Source organism: Xenopus tropicalis, chromosome 7 (genome assembly GCF_000004195.4).
Source record: "Xenopus tropicalis strain Nigerian chromosome 7, UCB_Xtro_10.0, whole genome shotgun sequence".
Lineage (NCBI taxonomy): Eukaryota > Metazoa > Chordata > Amphibia > Anura > Pipidae > Xenopus > Xenopus tropicalis.
In genome coordinates this window covers 109,091,024-109,109,869 of record NC_030683.2, presented here as the reverse complement: position 1 = coordinate 109,109,869, position 18,846 = coordinate 109,091,024, and the positions used below count along the sequence as shown (strand labels likewise).

The following is an 18,846-nucleotide window of genomic DNA, read 5'->3' as shown; positions in this document are numbered from 1 at the left end:
GTGCCATAGAGAGAGAGAGATAAGACACTGGTGTGTGAGAATAATCTGAGCATGTCTAATAATGAACCTTGTCTTTTTCTGCATTTGCTACGGCAGATCTGTACATGACCTCTCGCACCGTCAGGGAAGCCTCTGGTTTGTTTACGGTCTCCAGCACTCTCTTCTTAAGGCCAACGAAGCAAGATGCCGATTCTCAGTTTTCCTGTAGAGTTGTATATCCTGTACCCGGGGGATCTTTCAGCTTTATGGAATCTTATTCCTTTAATCTGACATTGCACTGTGAGTGAGGCCACTGCTTTATGTTACCTTTATTCCTTTTTTCCTTGCATGCCTTCCAAAAACAAATAATTCTCTTTGTATTTCTTCACCCTCCCTTTGGGTTAAAACAGACAGTAGTGTACTTTGTGTTAAAGAGCTATAACTTTGTATTACAATTTAAGGAATGTATATGCCCTATTCATTCTGTTCATAGCACTTAGAACCAAAATAGTTTGAACGTTGTCTCTTTGTGTGTGGTATCTTCCAACAGCTGTTGGGAATCCCTTCTGTGTGTTTGCATTCTGGTGTCTGGAATATACACCTTAAAGAGAAAGTAAAAATGCCTTGGCAATACTCTTGCAGAGCTGTAAAAGTGCAAGTGCTAGTGCTGGCCAATCATGGTCCCTGCAATAAAGAGAGCAATAAAGTAGAGCTTATGTGATCTTGCTTGACCTGCTTATTTCAGCATAGTCCCGTGCTTTAAATACCCATTCTTTTTCCACTGTGTCACAAATTAACTATGCATTGGAAACCACAGAGATAAAAATTAGCTTTTTTATTATTGTCTAAATATTCTGTTTTTATAGTACCTAAACAAAAATGTACAAATCAGAAACACTACTACAAAATAGTGTCAAATGCACAGATATTTATTGGATGTTAAAATTAGGAAAGGCAGAAAAAATCTAACAATTACCTGGCAGTGAGAAGCCTATGTCCATAAAGCTCTTGAAATGGAAAACATATTGGCATATAGGGCATAGAAAGGCTGATTAAGAAGGGAAAACAAGGTGCGAAACACACTGCTCCCCAATTTGTGCTGTAAATGTATTGTACCTGCTCTAAATTGTCTGTTTTCTTTTAGTTTACACAGAGGATGTAAACTTCCAGTTGCTATCAGCTGTTCCTATTAAGGAGGGGGATGATTTGACTTTTCGTTGTGCCGGGGATGGGTACCCTCCTCCTTCCTATATCATTGACAGAATCAAGGTATTTGGACTTATTCTCTATGAAGTTGTTGACTAATATGTTTGCACATACCCTGTGTCTCTTCTATTCCCTGCCTCAAATTCTTTTTTTATCCTAATTTGCTTTGATTGAACACTGGAGCTAAATTGCACCAGTGCTTTTACCTAGATCTTTCCTTTTAATTCCCAAGTAGATTGATCAGAACTAATTGATGATTGCTTGCCAATTGCACTGGAATTTTTTACAATTAGTAATAGTAGATTATCCCCTTTCTTTTGATAAGACCCCTTAATTGTGTTTAGGGTTTCCCCTTGTTTCGCCATTTTCTCCCATTTTGGTCATTACGATGTCATCTCTTTTCAAAGGTGATATCATACTGCCCAAAATGACATCTACTGCTGTTTATGGTCACATTACATTAGAAGAACACCTGTTTTTAATGCGGTTCTCACCTGAAAATGTGCAGAAGTGTCACGATAATACTACCATTGCGGTCTTTTTCCCATTGACAGCTATGGGTGTGATATCCAACATAATGAAGCATGTATTAAGCGACCATTACCTGCTCTATCTCTTTTACTCTTTTACTAGTGCCTCCCTTTGTGGCCTTGTGTCCCTATTGACAGTCCACCAAACCATCAACAAGTCATTTTCACTGTGTGTTCTTTACTTATCTGACAGGATGGCACAGAGGAAGAATTGTATTCTGGAACTGAAGGAATCTTCATAAAACATAATGTGTCTAGAGAAGACGCAGGGACGTATCGCTGTCATGCTCTGGACTTTGACACCCCACCAGAGATCAGTCTTGTCCGAGAGCAGAGCATTTTTGTGCACTGTAAGTATGAGAGATGGCGACTGCTTATGATATATTGCATAGTGTTCAGCTTGTCCTTTGTTTTGATTGTATTCCATGCGTGTAAAACAACAACAAAAAAGTCCTTTTCTACCAGACATTTGTAGCATGATGGTTTCTTTGGGTGGTTCTTTATGAGTTATCTAACATGGATACTAAAATATCATTTGGTTTTAATACAGTCTGAAAATATGTTGTGTGTTACAGAAATGTAAATTTGCCAACTGTAATGTGAAGATGCCCATTTGGTTTCAGATTCCATGAAGTATTTGACTATTTCATAACTTTTGTGCCATCAAATTGTCTCAAACAGATCTGGATCCTCTTTCTGTTCTCCCACAAGAACCAGTCACCGTATCTCATGGCAGAGACCTCCAGCTTTTTTGCTCGGGTGATGGCTCTCAGAAGCCCCATCTGAGCTGGAAAAAGGTAAAGGTTGTCCCACAAATTCTTACTTTAAAACCTCAAACCAGAACACTGTGGTTGGTAGGCCAAAGCCTATGCATTTAGAGCCAGACCAAGTAGTATTGGTGCTCAAGGCCTTTGGTCTCTGGGTCGTATCTTTCTGGTCTGTAACCTTCACACACAGGTACAGGGGAGCACTAGCCACTTTCCTTTTTAACCTGACCCCGCCCTCACTGGTTAGCAAGGTTGAAGGGGGCTACTGTGTGTTTGACATTAAAATAACTACATTTATAAATATGTTGAACTACAAAACTGTATATTGCGAGTGTAAACATAAATCTCCTGCTCTGTTTTCCAGCACAGTCTTTCTATTCAACTTTTCTATTCTTGTAGTTCCCCTTCTCTTGTACCTTTTGGTACTTAGTGTCCCCTCCTGTATTGCTTACATTGTAAAAGTTCCTATATACTGTATATATTATACTCTTTGAATATAGCATTATATAGCTATGCATTTTAACCTTATTTCTTATTAACAGGGTGACAAGATGATCTCAGACACCAGTAGATATCGACTGCGTGATGTCTCATACGCCGACGCTGGGGTTTATACGTGTGTGGCTACTGTACCCGAAGTGCCTAGACTAATGAAGGAGCAGAGTATCACTGTCACAGTTGAGGGTGAGGCGTAAAAAATGCATGTTGAGGGAGATGCATGTAGCTATAGTATGCGTGTGTATACTGTTTACCCTTTTTATATCTTCAAGGAGATGGAAAGCTTGAATCGCTTTGGGGGTGCCAATTGACAAATGTTTGATTATAATCACTTACCTGCTACTCCGGGACGGGGCTCTTAGAAAAGAAAATTGTACCAGCTTGGAAAATGCTAGCAAGCGCCACAGAGTGATCTTTTTCCTTCCTTGCACAGTAGAGCATAAAGCTGAACGTTATGCAAAAAGCTGGCTTTTTTTACTCTACTGCATATGTGTCAGCCAGGGGCCATTGAAGAATGAAAAAGTAGAGGATCCAAACATTTGTTTGCTGAAAAGAACCCCATGGCGGTGCTTTTTCCTATTGATAAGAGCTCCGGCCCGGGTTATAATTAATAAGATAAGTGATTATAATCAATGGGGGGGGGGGGGCTTATGGCACCTCTCAGTGATTTAAGCTTTACTTCTCCTTCAATGCATTCTGGGAAGTAATGAAATGCCGTTGGGGTCAGGTTATTTACAGTCACTTATTAGTATACTAGTGTACACTAACCACCAGATCCAAACTGATAATTTTTTCCACATCATCATTTTAGTAACCCTTCTCTGAAATTGACTACGGCTTCATTCATGATGTCTTCTTCTTGTAGGGTCACAATAGGTTCTTTCTTTAGGGCCATAGTGACTTCTTTCTGTAGGACAATGAAGGCTTCTTCTGAAAGGCCATGAGGGCTTCTTCCTGGGCCATGATGGTTTCTTCTTATAGGGCCATAAAAGCTTCTTTCTGTTGAACAGGAAGGCTTCTTTTTGTAGGATCATAAGGGTTTCTTACTGTAGGGCCATGAGGGCTTTTTCTTGTAGGACCTTGTAAGCATTCTTTTTAGTCACCATTATTTAGGTGTGTGTGTCTTTAAACCTGCGTATTTGGTGATTGACTTGTGGCTATAACTGTGTATTCACAGTAGGCAGACTGGCCCAGCATCTGGAGAATGTTATCGGTTCAACCATTTGGTTTGTTCATTACCATAGCAAACCAGATGTAAGGCCCGCGGCTTACATTTTCCGATGCATTGTCTGATTACTATTTTCCACTTTAAAAACACAGTGTCTAAACTGGTTAATCTGACTGACTGAACACTAAAGAATATAGTGAAATATATTCAAATCCCATGAATATACAACATCCTTGTTTGCCTCCCAGAACAGGGAGCATAACCTTGGGGGTGTAATCTGCAGCAAAACTATAATTCCCAGCATCTGCCCTGCAAGCAAGGGTCTGTAGGGCAGTAAAAGCCAAAGGTTACCTATCTCTGTTGTAAAATAGCAAGTGCCATTCTATGATAATGGCTGCCATTCAGCTCAGGGGATGGATATGTGAAAAGCTGTAGAGCAGCTGGAGCAAGGGATGCTATTAACTTCTCTTTGTTTACGTCCTTTCTAACGGAATAATAAGGGTATAAGAAGTCAACAAAGTGATCACCAAAGATATGGGGAAGGTGGTGACAGCCTTGCAAGGTCTCCTATTTTAATGGATGGGATTAATTAGAAGAGTGAAAGTGGCATTCTGAATGTGTTATAGGAATACTGAAGTAGGAAGGTTAAATGTAATGCTACGCTTATGTCTGAAAACAACATGATATTGAGTAAATTAGTATAGTTTAAAGGAAAATTTGAAGAGCACGATTTGTGTACATGCAGAGAAAGGCTCGGCATTACAAACAATTCCAAAGCAGGAAGGTTGTATGAGCCAGCTCTTGATACTTGCCTTTGGAATAACAATACATGTAAGTGCCAATCAGCCTGCAGGGTAGGAAAAAAATGGGATTATGCAGAAACGTTTTTCTTCTGAAGGGAGGCAGCTATTAGCAGGCCTGGTTTGGTAACTAAAATCTGTGCTTTTAGGTGATTGCCATTCTAAAGGATGTGGTCAGGTATTATGAGTGTTTTGTCCCCAGCTGTAAGCTACAAACCAATTGGATGACAAAATGCTTGGAATTGCCCATATGGTACTGTTTTACTGCAAAAGGAAAAATCAAGAAGTTGGAGAATAGAGGACCATGCATTTTTATTGTATGAGATAAGTACAAGATTGTAGAGTGTAAGCTTGCTGCACCTGTAGGTCGTATTGTGGTGCTTCCCAGACTAACACTGGCTACACGTACTGAGTTGGCTTACCTTTGCTCTATGTGTGGTCCCTTTAAGATTACTGATATCTGCCTCAGCCTCAGAAATGCCAACATCCCTTAATGTTCCATTGAAAGATAACTGTGGCCTTCTAATGGCAGGAGTGCATTTTTACATTGATTGAATGGTTGGTTTAAGATAATAAGTTGATAGAGTAAATGGATTTAGTTGCTATGTACATTAGGACCAATGACTGACTGCATCTTTTCAGGAGTATTATTCTATGTATAGCTGGTTTGATGCACAATTGCTGATGAAGTCCTTTGGGTGCTTAATGGAGAAGAAGGTTTGTTTTAGTAGATTGGTTAATCCATTTAATAGCTCTCCTGGTTCTGCCGGAATCCTTTATAGCTGCTAGGGTAAAGGATAATTATAATAAATAGAAGGTGGTTCCAGTAGCTGTTACATCGGCTTAAGTCTGTAGCATATTTTACTGGTATTTTACTGGTAGGTTATTATTGTTTTGGTAGATCTCTGTAAATAGCAATCATATGTACATGTACAGCTTAGACCAATGGCCTACAGGCTATTTAGATCAAGACTGCCAGCAGAGGTAAATATGTTGGATGTGTGGGGGTCACAACCCCTTCCTATCTAAGGGGAAAAAAAACATTTTTTTAAAAAAATTCTAGGAGTCCCTCAGATGGAACGTGGGGATGAAGTAGTTGAAGTACTTTCTGAAGGTTCTATGGTGACGCTAACCTGCTCCGCTCAGGGATTCCCGGAACCAGAGATCATCTGGAACCCACCAGAATTAAAGGTACTCATTTGTGCGCATCATAGTATATTTGTAGAGTATTACTATCTATCTATCTATCTATCTATCTATCTATCTATCTATCTATCTATCTATCTATCTATCATCTATCTATCTATCTATTCATCCTTCCTTCCTGTCATGCTCCCATTTTTTGTTGATTACATTTTCCATGAAAGTCTCTAAGCGCTCTGGCACACGGGGAGATTAGTTGCCCATGACAAATCCCCCTTGTTGCGGGCGACTAATCTCCCCGAAATGCCATCCCACCGGCGAGAATGTAAATCGCCAGTCCGATGGAATAGGTGGCACCGTGATTTCTCCGAGTTTCCCAAGTTTCCTCTCAAGGCACCTTCCGCGGTATCTGGGAAATCACGGCGCCGCGTTTGCCATCCCACCGGCGATTTACATTTTCAATTCGGGGAGATTAGTCGCCCGCGAAAAGGGAGATTTGTCTCGGGCGACTAATCTTCCCGTCTGTCACGGCCCTAAAAAGTCCATGACTCCATGAAAATTGTCCCTTAAGCCTGTAAAGGCAGCTGGATCTGCCAAAAACTGCAATATTAGAAGCTACAATTCCTGCCATAGTGGGAAAATGTAAATTGTGAGTGATAAAAATGTAGGAGGGTTTCATTTTCAAAAAGGGGACTATTGTGGATTTTTCATTCATTGAACTCAGCATTTCCCCACAGTTAGAGCTGTCTCCAAGCAGTCTCTCTGCCATGAATACTGGTCTCTCTTCTTTTTTTTGTGCAGTAATAGCTCATGAGTAACAAGGTCAGAAATGCTTTGTTTGGCCTCTCAGGAAGTTTGACCAGTCCCTGGTCTTTGTGTTAAACAATGAGATTTGCCATTGTTAGTGCTGTTAATCATGGTCCGGTGTGCGATTGGTCACCGCGCTCACTCACAAAGACCCAAACAGACTGTGTGCCTTATGGTCACTGCTCTTCTTTCTTCCTTCTCAGAGCTCACAAACAGTAAACGGGCAACACGTGATAAGCACTGTAACCATGAAAGCCTCATCTAAGCTGATGAATGATATTTCCTGCACTGCAAGAAATGATATTGGGACTGCTGAGAAAAAATTCACTTTGAACAGTAAGTTTGGCTGAGGGCCGTGTAGGCAAGTGTGATAGGTACTCTGAACATCTAGTGAGCGTTACCAAGGGTTGTGTGTCAGGAGAGTGTGATATGGACTCTTACATCTTGCCAAGGGCTGTGTTGTGTGTAATATGGACTTCTTAACATCTCTCAGTTAGGCAAGGTCTTGCCATCAGGTAAGTCTTTCCAAGTGTGATAAAAACTCTAACCATGTTTAATCTAAGCTAAGGACCAGAACCATGTGGGGGTAACTGTAATATGAACCCCATACATCTATTAAGTCTTGCCAAGGGTTGTGTAGCATCTGAGTGTGAATGTACCATCTGTATGTTATGCATAGGGTTGAGGCCTGAGTGGTGTGAGTGTGATACAACCTTAAATAGCCATTAAGTCTGGCCAAGTGCTTTCTTATGATTTTTTGAGTCCTTAATTAAATATTTCTTTTTTTCCTTTTTTTTTTACACAGTGAATCCGGTGTCACCAAGTGCAAGACCGGCCCAAGGTAACTGGGGGTTTGTTGAAAGGCTGAATCAATGCTAAATTAGTGCCTTTCTTAACAAATGTGCAGTCAACAATTAACAAGGGACAGGTATGGCATATATTATTATCATCACACTTATAATGTTTTTCTTAATTACAGAGCAGACCGGTGGCAGTAGTACAGCCGTCATCGCAGTGGTTGTTTGTGTCATTCTCCTCCTTCTGGTCGTAGCCCTCTTCTATTTCTTACAGAAGAAAGGAAAATTAACGTGTGGATCATCTGAGAAGCAGTCATTGTAAGAGATTCATTAGTTTGGTCTTTAGGGAAGGGCAAGTGTGTGGTTTGTAGTGTAGTTCATAGTGGATGAGAAGTGGAGATGGAGTGGGAGATGGAAGAAGCAGTAAACGTGTATTGAATAATAGATTTATAGTAGTAGTTGGGGGCCCAGCCTGAAGGCCACCTGGGACAATATATTGGATGAATGCTTACACTTTCCAGTTTTTAATAACCACACCTGAATGCCAGATAAACTTGTATTTAATTTGAAAATTCATTCCCTGGCCTAGATGTTTTTGTAATTATATAACAAAATCTATAACATGTTTATGAGGTAAGGAAGACACAGAGAAACCCCCCAATGAGGGGGCCAAACACAATAAATCTCAAACTCTAGTCTAGAAATATTGGTATTCTGCTGGGTCCTAAAAAGATTCACTAAGCTATAGCAAAAATATATCAGCTCTCACTTATATGTACAACTGTATATGCATAGCTTGAATGTTCAGTACGCTTTTCAAGTTGTCTGCTTAAGGAAAATGTCATAGAGCATAAATTCTGCTTTAAAATAGGGTTAATTTTCCTTTATGGCCCTAGACTCTGGGGTAGCAAATACCCCTTTGGAACTTGAGGCCTTGAATGTTAGCCTATTTAGGTTAATGTAATGAATCCTTATTTTAAACCATAGATATTCCAGGACAGTCAACTTAAGGGCCAACTGGGGTGAAAACATTGCTGGCCTAGATATACTTTCAACTACAGTAGAGGTGCTAAAGCTACAAGCTGCAGTTATAATACAGAAGAACCTTAAATAGCCTGTAATATATATCCTTATAAACAAGAAACAAGAGTCGTATCAATTTAGTTCAATGGAGTAACTTCAGTTATTCTGTATATATATATCTGCTGGTTTGTTGACATCACAGGCTGATCATAATCATGAGGTCACAACAGCAACATCATAAAAGTTGAATAACTATATGGCCTGTAGTAAATTCCACAACATTTACACAGGTCAAATACATTGGAAAGGGCCCCAACTCTTAAGGGCAGTCAGTGCGGGATGTAGGGATGAATTCTTATTAGAATTACTGTTAGGTGTCCATGGAACTAAAGCAGGGTGGCCCTTACAGCCCTGTTTTTACATATCCATAACCGTGATACGAGTTAAGGGGGCCTGACCAAATTTTGACTTAATAAAAGTGTCTCTGTATAAAAATTGTAAGGACCCCTGCTATAAAGGCAACGGTTTTCATACAAAAATATACTGTTCTTACAATTGTTTTTTATTAATTAATAATGTTAGTAAATTGCCTACACTTTTCCAGATTACTCTGCCACTCTCTGCCATGGTTAGCCACTCTAGCTGCCAACTCCCAGCATGCTCTGCCTTTATGGAAGTTCTTGACTTACAGCACCTATAGAGTCCTAACATCTTTATCCTTTGTTCGTCCTTTGGCTTCTGTGCGTGTGTTTACTGTAACCACCACCTTCGTCCGTCTCACCCTCCTGACATTCCAGCTCTGTCTTGAGAACAGATATAATTAGAAAGTTATCTTAAATCCATATCAGTGCCCAAAAGTGCATGTTGGCGGAAATTTCCCAGACTCCCAGAAGAATTTATTGTGTCCTTTTTATTTATTTAACCAAATGGGAAATGCAATTAAATGGCCAATTAAAGAGGACAGAAGCTCAGTATTTCTCTCCAGTCTCCCATTTCGTTCTTCCCTCACATTCCCAGCGCCTCTTCCCTTCCTCATTCCTCCCCTCGCTGCTTCACTCTCTCCTCCTATGTTAGTGTTTCCTTCATGTGTCTCAGTAGACCGCTATGTCCGCTTGGTTCGGGACAAAAATAACTTTGGTAGAAACAGCTGTGAGCCCTCCTTTCCTCTATGTTCTACCTTAAAGTAAAAGCTACATCAGAATATTATTTTGACTAATTTAAAAATGTAAATGAAATGTTGCACTTGTTCAGGGCAAATTCAGATAGCCTTTGTTAATTTTAGTTTTCCTGGGAATTCTTTATTTTTTGTATGACTCTTTCTTATCAGGAAGCTGGGATATATTTAAGACAAATGATTTCTTCCCTTGAATGTTTTTGAATTGGGCAGTCTAGTGCATTACTGAGAAACCTACAGCCTTCAAGGGTTGTTGCACTATAACTTGTAGCTATCCCCCCCGGACAGCTTTTGTGGCTTACCACAAACATACAAAGGCTGCTATTCCAAGATAATAAATGAGTAGCCTTACTACTCAGTTTTTAATGGTCTCCACACCCTTCTTCATAAATAATGTGCTTCCTGCCATGCACAGGTATGGGATCCCTTATCCGGAAACCCGTTATCCAGAAAGCTCTGAATTACGGAAAGGTCATCTCCCATAGACTCCATTTTATTCAAATAATTCAGAATTTTAAAACAGATTTCCCTTTTCTCTGTAATAATAAAACAGTACCTGTACTTGATCCCAACTAAGATATACAGTAAATAATCCTTATTGGATGCAAAACAATCCTGTTGGGTTTAATTAATGTTTTATTGATTTTTTAGTAGACTTAAGGTATGGAGATCCAAATTACGGAAAGACCCCTTATCCGGAATACCCTTGGTCCCGAGCATTCTGGATAACGCGTCCTATACCTGGACTGTGTAATGGGGGCGGGACTTTCTTTCTCTGGGGTGTGCTCATCCTTGACTGACAGTTGCATTTGACAATCTGCATTAGAGATAGTCCCACCTCCAGGAACACCATACAGCAGAAAGCATACTGATGGTGTTAAATCATCCTTGCACATGAATCAAAGTAGAACAAGATAAATACGGGCACAATTTAGAGGAGTTTTATGTAAGGAATTTCATCCTGTCATGAGTTAGGCAGTGTCAGTATCCCTTAAAAACACAACCACAACAAGTCCATGCAAGTAGCCATATAACTCTCTAAACATACAAGTGGTGCAGTGTTTGGTGCTCCTGCTGCTCATAGTAGGAATGCATAACTCCAATAAATCAAATGGCACTCACATGAGCAGCAACCTTGGTGCTTTTTATTCATATCTCAGCTATGTTTTAGGGTCAACCCTCCATCCTCAAGGACTCAGTATCCCTTAAAAAGCCTAGCAGGGTGGCCTGTGCTGAGGAAGGGCTTGTACTATACAGAGTCTCTGCAGAGGTGAATGCTGGTATGCAAGGAACAGACATGGCCTCGCCTCAAAATTCCCTTTTGGAATTCGATAGTCTTCTGTCACGTCCATGGAAGCAAATGCCACTGGGCTGTGACGTGTCACTCAGCAAACAGTCACTCAGCAAACAGTCATCTGCTTCTGTTCTATTATGATCTGTCTCAATCCCATTCCCATCTAACCAGACTGAAAGCTGTTCTTCAAGTGGAGCTGTAGCCCTCATTGTATGGGGCTCTGTAGTGCAGTCTTCTTACCCTCTGGGGAACTTGTTCTAGGTAAAAGCTTTAGAGTGGGGCTTGCCCTAAAATTACATTTTACATCTTTGGAGTACAGGTATGGGACCCATTATCCAGAATGCTCAGGACCAAGGGTATTCCGGATAAATGGTCTTTCCGTAATTTGGATCTCCATATCTAAAGTCTACTAAAAAATCAATAAAACATTAATTAAACCCAACAGGGTTGTTTTGCATCCAATAAGGATTATTTATATCTTAGTTGGGATCAATTACAAGGTACTGCTTTATTATCACAGAGAAAAATTAAATCAGTTTTAAAATTCTGTATTAGGGCTCTGGTACACGGGGAGATTAGTCGCCCGCGGCAAAACTCCCTGCTCGCGGGCGACTAATCTCCCCGTGTACCAGAGCCCTTATGTGACTAAAATGGAGTCTATGGGTGATGACCTTTCCGTAATTTGGAGCTTTCTGGATAGCGGGTTTCCGGATAAGGGATCCCATACCTTAGATAAAGAAAATCAATTTTAAAGGAAAAAGAAAGGTAAAGTCACTTGGGGGTGCCAAAATGTTAGGCACCCCCAAGTGACTTTAACCGCCTACCTTTTACCCCGGGCTGGTGCCGCTGTCAGGAGAAAACAGCACCAGCCCGGGGTAGCTGTCGGCACTTCCTCCTTCCGGCTTCGCTGCGCGCGCATGCGCAGTAGAGTGAAAAGCCGAACTTAAACATTTAAGTCGGCTTTTTCGCTCTACTGTGCATGCCCGGCCACCGGCAGTTTAGGAAGCTGAAGGTGGAAGGAGGAAGTGCTGCGCTCCAGGTACCCCGGGCTGGTGCTATTTTCTCCGAACAGGGGCACCAGCCCGGGGTACAAGGTAAGCGGTTAAAGTCACTTGGGGGTGCTTAACATTTTGGCACCCCCAAGTGACTTTGCCTTTCCTTCTCCTTTAAAATTCTGAATTATTTGATTAAAATGGAGTCTATGGGAGACAGGCTTTCCGTAATTCAGAGCTGTATGGATACTGGGTTTCCAGATAACAGATCCCATACCTGTATACCACATACTTCATCTACATTCACTATACTCAAAACAGCGTTTATTTATGCTCCGTGTGATTCCATGCCAGTCACGTGTAAGCAGTTTTTACATGACATTTGTCTGTTGGCTTTATGAATTTTCCATCCTCTGATAAACTCACAGCAGGGAATGGTCACAGTTGCGCTGACTGAGCTCAGCCTTTCTTGTCAAGCTCTTTATTATGTTGTAGTTGATAGAGCGACAGGATTCAGAAAGTAGCTTTAACCCCAAAGCCCCTGCATTTGAATAAAAAAAGAAGGCAATTTATATAAAGCCGATCCGCATCTTCTAACCTGAGACTGGTTTGACGCTACGACTGCCAGCTCTGTTACTAACTTCATTACTGAAAAGGCGTTTAAAAGTCTCACAAAGTTTCACACCAGAAATTCTTTGCCACCTGAATTTCTCGAATTGACTTGAATGTGTTATTGTAGTTGTGATCTGAAGTTGTGTAAATTAATGGTGGATTTTTTAGATGCAAATAAGTAACACACCTGGTGTAAATCATCTTGTAGGTGTAAAATATGCAGGGGGATGTATGGGGTGTAAGGAGATGAAGGGGGTGTAGAGGGGTTTATAAGCACAGGTATGGGACCTGTTATCCAGAATGTTTGGGGCTTTCTGGATAAGGGATCTTTATGTAATTTGATCTCCATACCTTAAGTCTACTAAAAAAAAAAAAATACACCCAATTAAACCCAATAGTATTGTTCTACTTCCAATAAGGGTTCATTATATCTTAGTTGAGATCTTTTTTAAAATTTGATTAAAATGGAGTCTGTGGGAGATGGCCTTCCTGTAATAACTCTATAAAGTTGTTGGGTTAAATTATATATGGTAGTGGGGTTCCCTTAAAAGAATATTTCCCTTAATTGGTTATTGCCCATTAAGGTTCATAATAGCACGAAACATTTTTCACAGGGGGAATTATCCACCCCAAAAGTCATGCTCATTGGTTTTATCTTAAGCAACTGTGCTCCTAATGGAGGTTTCCGGCAGCAGACTTTATTCACATGACAAAATAACCACCTACTGGGAAAGGCTTTTATCCCTTATGAAAGAATCCTTAGGATTAACACATATACAAGATTCCAAAGTCTATGGTTTGGTAGCATGGGGGTCGTTGAGTAAATACCCACCAGCTGCTGGCCTATGTTCCTATGTGCATAAAGCATTCATTTTAGTGCTGAATTATGCACATTACAGTGGAAAGTGGAAAATCACTGCACATTGTATTCTGTAGAAAGCTGGATTACAGTGCAGATATTATGGGTATTTAAGTATTGCCAAATAAGTATTGTAGTGAAGCATAGTTGTAACCTAGTTGCCTAGCAATATGTAACTGTCTGACTCCTTGATAAATATGCTGCATTGGGTAAGGAGAGAGTGTGCCTCTTTTTTTCTATCCATACATGCACAGGTTTGGAAAGGCATTTTACCTGATTTCAATCTTGCTATTATACCATTGGTGGATATATGGTACCCAGGAGGCAATTTCTAAAGACTTTCTAAGGGCTTGTACAGACAAGTGTTTCTTCCTGGGTAAAATGTAGAACTCCACCACAGGGGAGCGCAGGGCGAAACGCATTCCATTCTTTCTAATGGGGCTGTACCAACATAGACACATGTAAGCACCGAATGCATTATTTTGCAGAAGAAATGCTCATCTGTATGTGCCTTTATGATGCTGTTAAATAACATCTGATGTGTCTGGAAAGAAGTTTTATCTGTGTTATGTAGCTTCTTGCCATTGGGAGCTAGCTACATCAGCATCTGCTATGGTTGCATGCAGTGGGCAGTGCTGGTTATACCCTTAAATGCGGTTGAAAGGCTTCTCAGGGAATTACTTTGGTGAAGTTTACCCATCTATTATAGCATAGAGGAGCATACAAGGTAGTTACAGAGACTTCCAGTGTATTAGTAAATCCAATTCACTCTCTTTATAAGCTCAATTGATTTCATTAAAGTTTAGTGGCACGTGTTCTTCTGTACTTCCCTTCTTCTTCATTCTTCTGCCTATCCATGTATCTCTCTTCCCCAGTAACTAGTTCTCATTCATAGATAACTGGTAACACATCCATAGACTTCAGTAACCCCTAGTGGGCAAACTGAAAAAAATGGTAGAATGCTTCATTAACTTTGTCAGTCAATTACATCTGAGCTGGGAGTGCACTTTAACTCAACATGAAAAGCTATATAAAATATTTATTGTTTTGAAAATGTGTAATTAATGTAATTTTCATTCAATTAAAGACTGCATTACCCACTAACACCATTCCTGCTGCATTGGTGTCTGCTGCTCAAGTCTCTGACTCCATGTGGTCTAATGCAGCACACGTGTTTTATAACACTCAAGCTGTTTATCTGTTTATATTACAATTCAAACATGTCCTTTCATTAGTCAGTGATCCCATCAAGTCAGTGATTCTAACTACCATACCTAGGGGGTCAACGACCACTATGTTCTCGAAGCAACTAAAATAGTGGAAAGCCCCATCCTTTAGGCATATTTCTAATCGATATTTGATCCAAGTGCCACTTGGTGCATGAAAGTGAATGATGATTTAGTATATATTATTAAAGTGAATTTCAGGAAGCCATATACTTATTGGATAAAGGCTAAACGTGAGCAATTGCAGACCATTACACTGTAGGGATTAATGGAAGCTGTTTATCTGTCCCACCGCAGAGCCCAGGATCCTGCTTCAGCTGAGCTCGCTGTTGAGTTGAAGTCAGAGAAAGGTAACGAGCAACGAGGACTTCTTGGTTCCCGCGGTGGAGGTGGCCAGCCGTCAGAGGTAAGAGGTCAACTGCAATTGCCTAGTATTGGTTTCTTTTCCACAATAAAAGATTTAAAATGAACTCATATGCATTTCTCCTTTCCTGAAGTGTTAACAACAAGGAGCACTGAGCTCAGCCATGGAAGGACATTTGGATGGACAGCTCTATCTTTGCCTGCCCTGGAACTCACTTGCTGCCTCCATGTCTTCAGCCTGTGGATTTCTGCTTTCTCTGCTCCCTGCACTTGTCTCAGAATGTTACAAAAGAAAAAATCAATGCAAGGACTCAGTTCAATGAGATGCTCCTGAAAGCCCTATGGACCGCTTGTGTGATGCTAAAGGAGAGAGCCCCCCATCCAACCTCAGGATATCTGACTTTTATTATGACTCGTTGTGGGGGTCTCTTAATAAGGTCTGTTGTGGGGAATCACCCTCGGCCCCCCACATTGCCTTAATGTCTATTGGCCATTGCTGCATTACTACAGACCTCTGTCAATTTGCTTCATTTTTATCCATTTTGCCTTATTTTTCCCTTTTTGTTGCTTTCAGTTTATTTTATTCCTGTTTTTATTTCCCAGACTCTGTGTGAAAGATCTCCATAAGCCCGCTGGGTGATGCTGCCTTCCCAGCATGCCTTGGGGGAGTAGCACTGTGCGGACTTTATTGAATTACACTGGTCTTGGCCTGCCCTTGTTTGGGCCTATCTGTATATAATGTATTTACCTGTTGTCAGTACACTGGTTAGATCCTCAGTTTGTCTCTATGTTTGTTGTCATTGCAATCTCCCAGAAACATACCCGGAATTATTTTTACGCGGTTTATATACTGTATGGCCAAAATTAAATTGCCCCCCCATCTAATTACCAGAACTGGCTATGTAAGCCACAGCCGGCATTGCCCTAACAGGTACCAATACATCCTACAATGACATGCTTGACTGTTCCATGCTTTCTACTTTGTGCCAGCAGTTTTGGGGAGCACTCTTTGAGCAGGATAATAACCCCATGCACAAAGTAAGGTCCATAGTGAAGGATTTTGCTGAGATGGAAGAAGAAGAACTTGATGGTCTGCACAGGGCCAGTACCTCAGCCCAACTGAACACCTGCCTCTGTGAGCTATCAGTGCCCAACCTCTTACATATAACTGGAAGGAAATCCCACCAACATCTAGTGAACAGCCTTCTTTGAAGAGTAGAGTGTAAAGTCTGTTTCAGCATTAAAGCAAGGACCAATCTCATATTGATACCCTTGGCTTTAGGATAAAGTCTCCACATACTTTTGGCCATAAAGAGTATCTGCTAGGTTTCTTAATGGCATCCATAAACCTACTAGATAATAACACTTGTTATGGAAATTTCAGATACTGATAGTTGTTTGAGGTAATTAGGTAAGGTTTATTAGACACGTACATTATATGGGTTCTGAGCAACACTTAGTCAGAACAAAGACAGCACAGGGTTTATATAGACTTTGTGACAGTAGCATATGTCATAAGAAATGTATGAGCATAGGCGTTACCAGTTTACCAGTGTACGCACATAAAATATCTGTTCTCAGCACAGAAAACAAGGTCTTTGCCAAACAGGTGGTTCTGTCTTCAAGACTATAGTTGACGTAAGGCTAGCTTGAGAACAGAATCCATCCAAGTCAGGGGGCATGTGGGTGAATCTGCACTCACAGAATGTATTCTTTATCACACTTAACCCAAAAGCTTACTGCAGGGTTGTATGTATTTCCGTGCAGTTTGGCACAATGATTGTTTTATTATGTGTCCTGCGTTTAAGGGAAGTCTTGTGATCTTACAATGCCATATTGGGACAATTTATGAATCAGCATTGGTATATTGGTTAAGAAAAAAAATATGCTACAGAATAATGGTCTGTTCCAAACAGCTGTTAGGGAGACAAACGATCCCCTGTAGTTGCACCCTGTTTTGGGGAGACAAATGATCCCCTGTAGTTGCACCCTGGTTTGGGAGACAAATGATCCCCTGTAGTTGCACCCTGGTTTGGGAGACAAACGATCCCCTGTAGTTGCACCCTGTTTTGGGGAGACAAATGATCCCCTGTAGTTGCACCCTGGTTTGGGAGACAAATGATCCCCTGTAGTTGCACCTTGTTTTGGGGAGACAAATGATCCCCTGTAGTTGCACCCTGTTTTTGGGAGACAAATGATCCCCTGTAGTTGCACCCTGTTTTGAGAGACAAATCATCCCCTGTAGTTGCACCCTGGTTTGGGAGACAAATGATCCCCTGTAGTTGCACCCTGTTTTTGAGAGACAAATCATCCCCTGTAGTTGCACCCTGGTTTGAGAGACAAATCATCCCCTGTAGTTGCACCCTGGTTTGGGAGACAAATGATCCCCTGTAGTTGCACCCTGTTTTTGGGAGACAAATGATCCCCTGTAGTTGCACCCTGTTTTGAGAGACAAATCATCCCCTGTAGTTGCACCCTGGTTTGGGAGACAAGTGATACCCTGTAATTGCACCCTGGTTTGGGAGACAAATGATCCCCTGTAGTTGCACCCTGTTTTTGGGAGACAAATGATCCCCTGTAGTTGCACCCTGTTTTGAGAGACAAATCATCCCCTGTAGTTGCACCCTGGTTTGGGAGACAAGTGATACCCTGTAGTTGCACCATGTTTTGGTGAGACAAATGATCCCCTGTAGTTGCACCATGTTTTAGTAAGACAAATGATCCCCCGTAGTGATCAAGCCACCGTACGGCAAAGCAGCTTGCTTATTGCCTCCCTCTTCCAACTCCATTTGTTGAATGAGAGAATGAACATTGCGCACAATTTCTGTATTTTAGTTAGTAGAGGGGGAAACCATGAGACAGGGAGTAAGTAACTGGTATGGAGGGAATATTACAGTTACCACTTTGAGCTACCAAAATATATTTTTTGGGGCAATTGATAGCCAGTGAATGTGATTGAATATTTAAAATATTCATCCTGGAGCAGTGCAGTAAGAAAAACTGTTGCGATTGCTACCTTTATTTCTCATCCCTACAAATCCCCAAGTAGTGAAATTTGCCTAAAAGAAGAATAACGTGGGCACCCTTTTATTGACTTCTGATGAGGGAACATCAGGGGACATGCCGCTGGATAGGGACACGCACATGCAGTTATATATACAGTCAGTGTGACATATATAGGAAAGAGAAATGTTATTTTACTGCTTTTGGCACTGAAATGTTGGGGGGGGGGTTAAGATAATGGTCTCAAAGGAGAGTCATTTAGCAAAGTCATCAAGCAATAAACTTTGTGTTCTTTTTTTTTTTTGTAAAGTTTAGTGTTTTCTTTCATCTGATGTTTTGAAGGATTCCAGTTAGCTACGGATACATCAGCACAAGATATATAATAGATAGTATAACATGAATGTACATGTTGGTTCTAATGGTGACAATGGAAATCAGCAGACAGAGTGCCATAAAGCTTGGGGCATTTGCCATTGTTATCAGTGGGAAGCAACCAGGCGTGATGCCCTCTGTTTTAACCCAGACAAGTAAGGAAAAGCTAAATAGCCTATAAGCCTTATATTGATGGTAGCTGATTAAAGAGCCAGAAGATTGAGAACAGAGAT

General features: G+C 40.9%; 1 protein-coding gene across 1 annotated transcript in view; it reads left to right on the top strand.

Moving 5' to 3' along the window:
- Window positions 1-18,544, top strand: part of bcam (basal cell adhesion molecule (Lutheran blood group)) — a 38,221-nt gene extending 19,677 nt beyond the window's left edge. Inside the window, exons 6-16 of the mRNA XM_031905341.1 lie at window positions 97-279; window positions 1,124-1,248; window positions 1,909-2,065; window positions 2,397-2,512; window positions 3,025-3,166; window positions 6,012-6,139; window positions 7,102-7,234; window positions 7,704-7,739; window positions 7,878-8,013; window positions 15,173-15,281; window positions 15,373-18,544. Coding sequence (XP_031761201.1) covers window positions 97-279; window positions 1,124-1,248; window positions 1,909-2,065; window positions 2,397-2,512; window positions 3,025-3,166; window positions 6,012-6,139; window positions 7,102-7,234; window positions 7,704-7,739; window positions 7,878-8,013; window positions 15,173-15,281; window positions 15,373-15,378 — 1,271 coding nt within the window. The 3' untranslated portion in view covers window positions 15,379-18,544. The remainder of the gene's footprint in view (window positions 1-96; window positions 280-1,123; window positions 1,249-1,908; window positions 2,066-2,396; window positions 2,513-3,024; window positions 3,167-6,011; window positions 6,140-7,101; window positions 7,235-7,703; window positions 7,740-7,877; window positions 8,014-15,172; window positions 15,282-15,372) is intronic.
- Window positions 18,545-18,846: the final 302 nt, after the last annotated feature.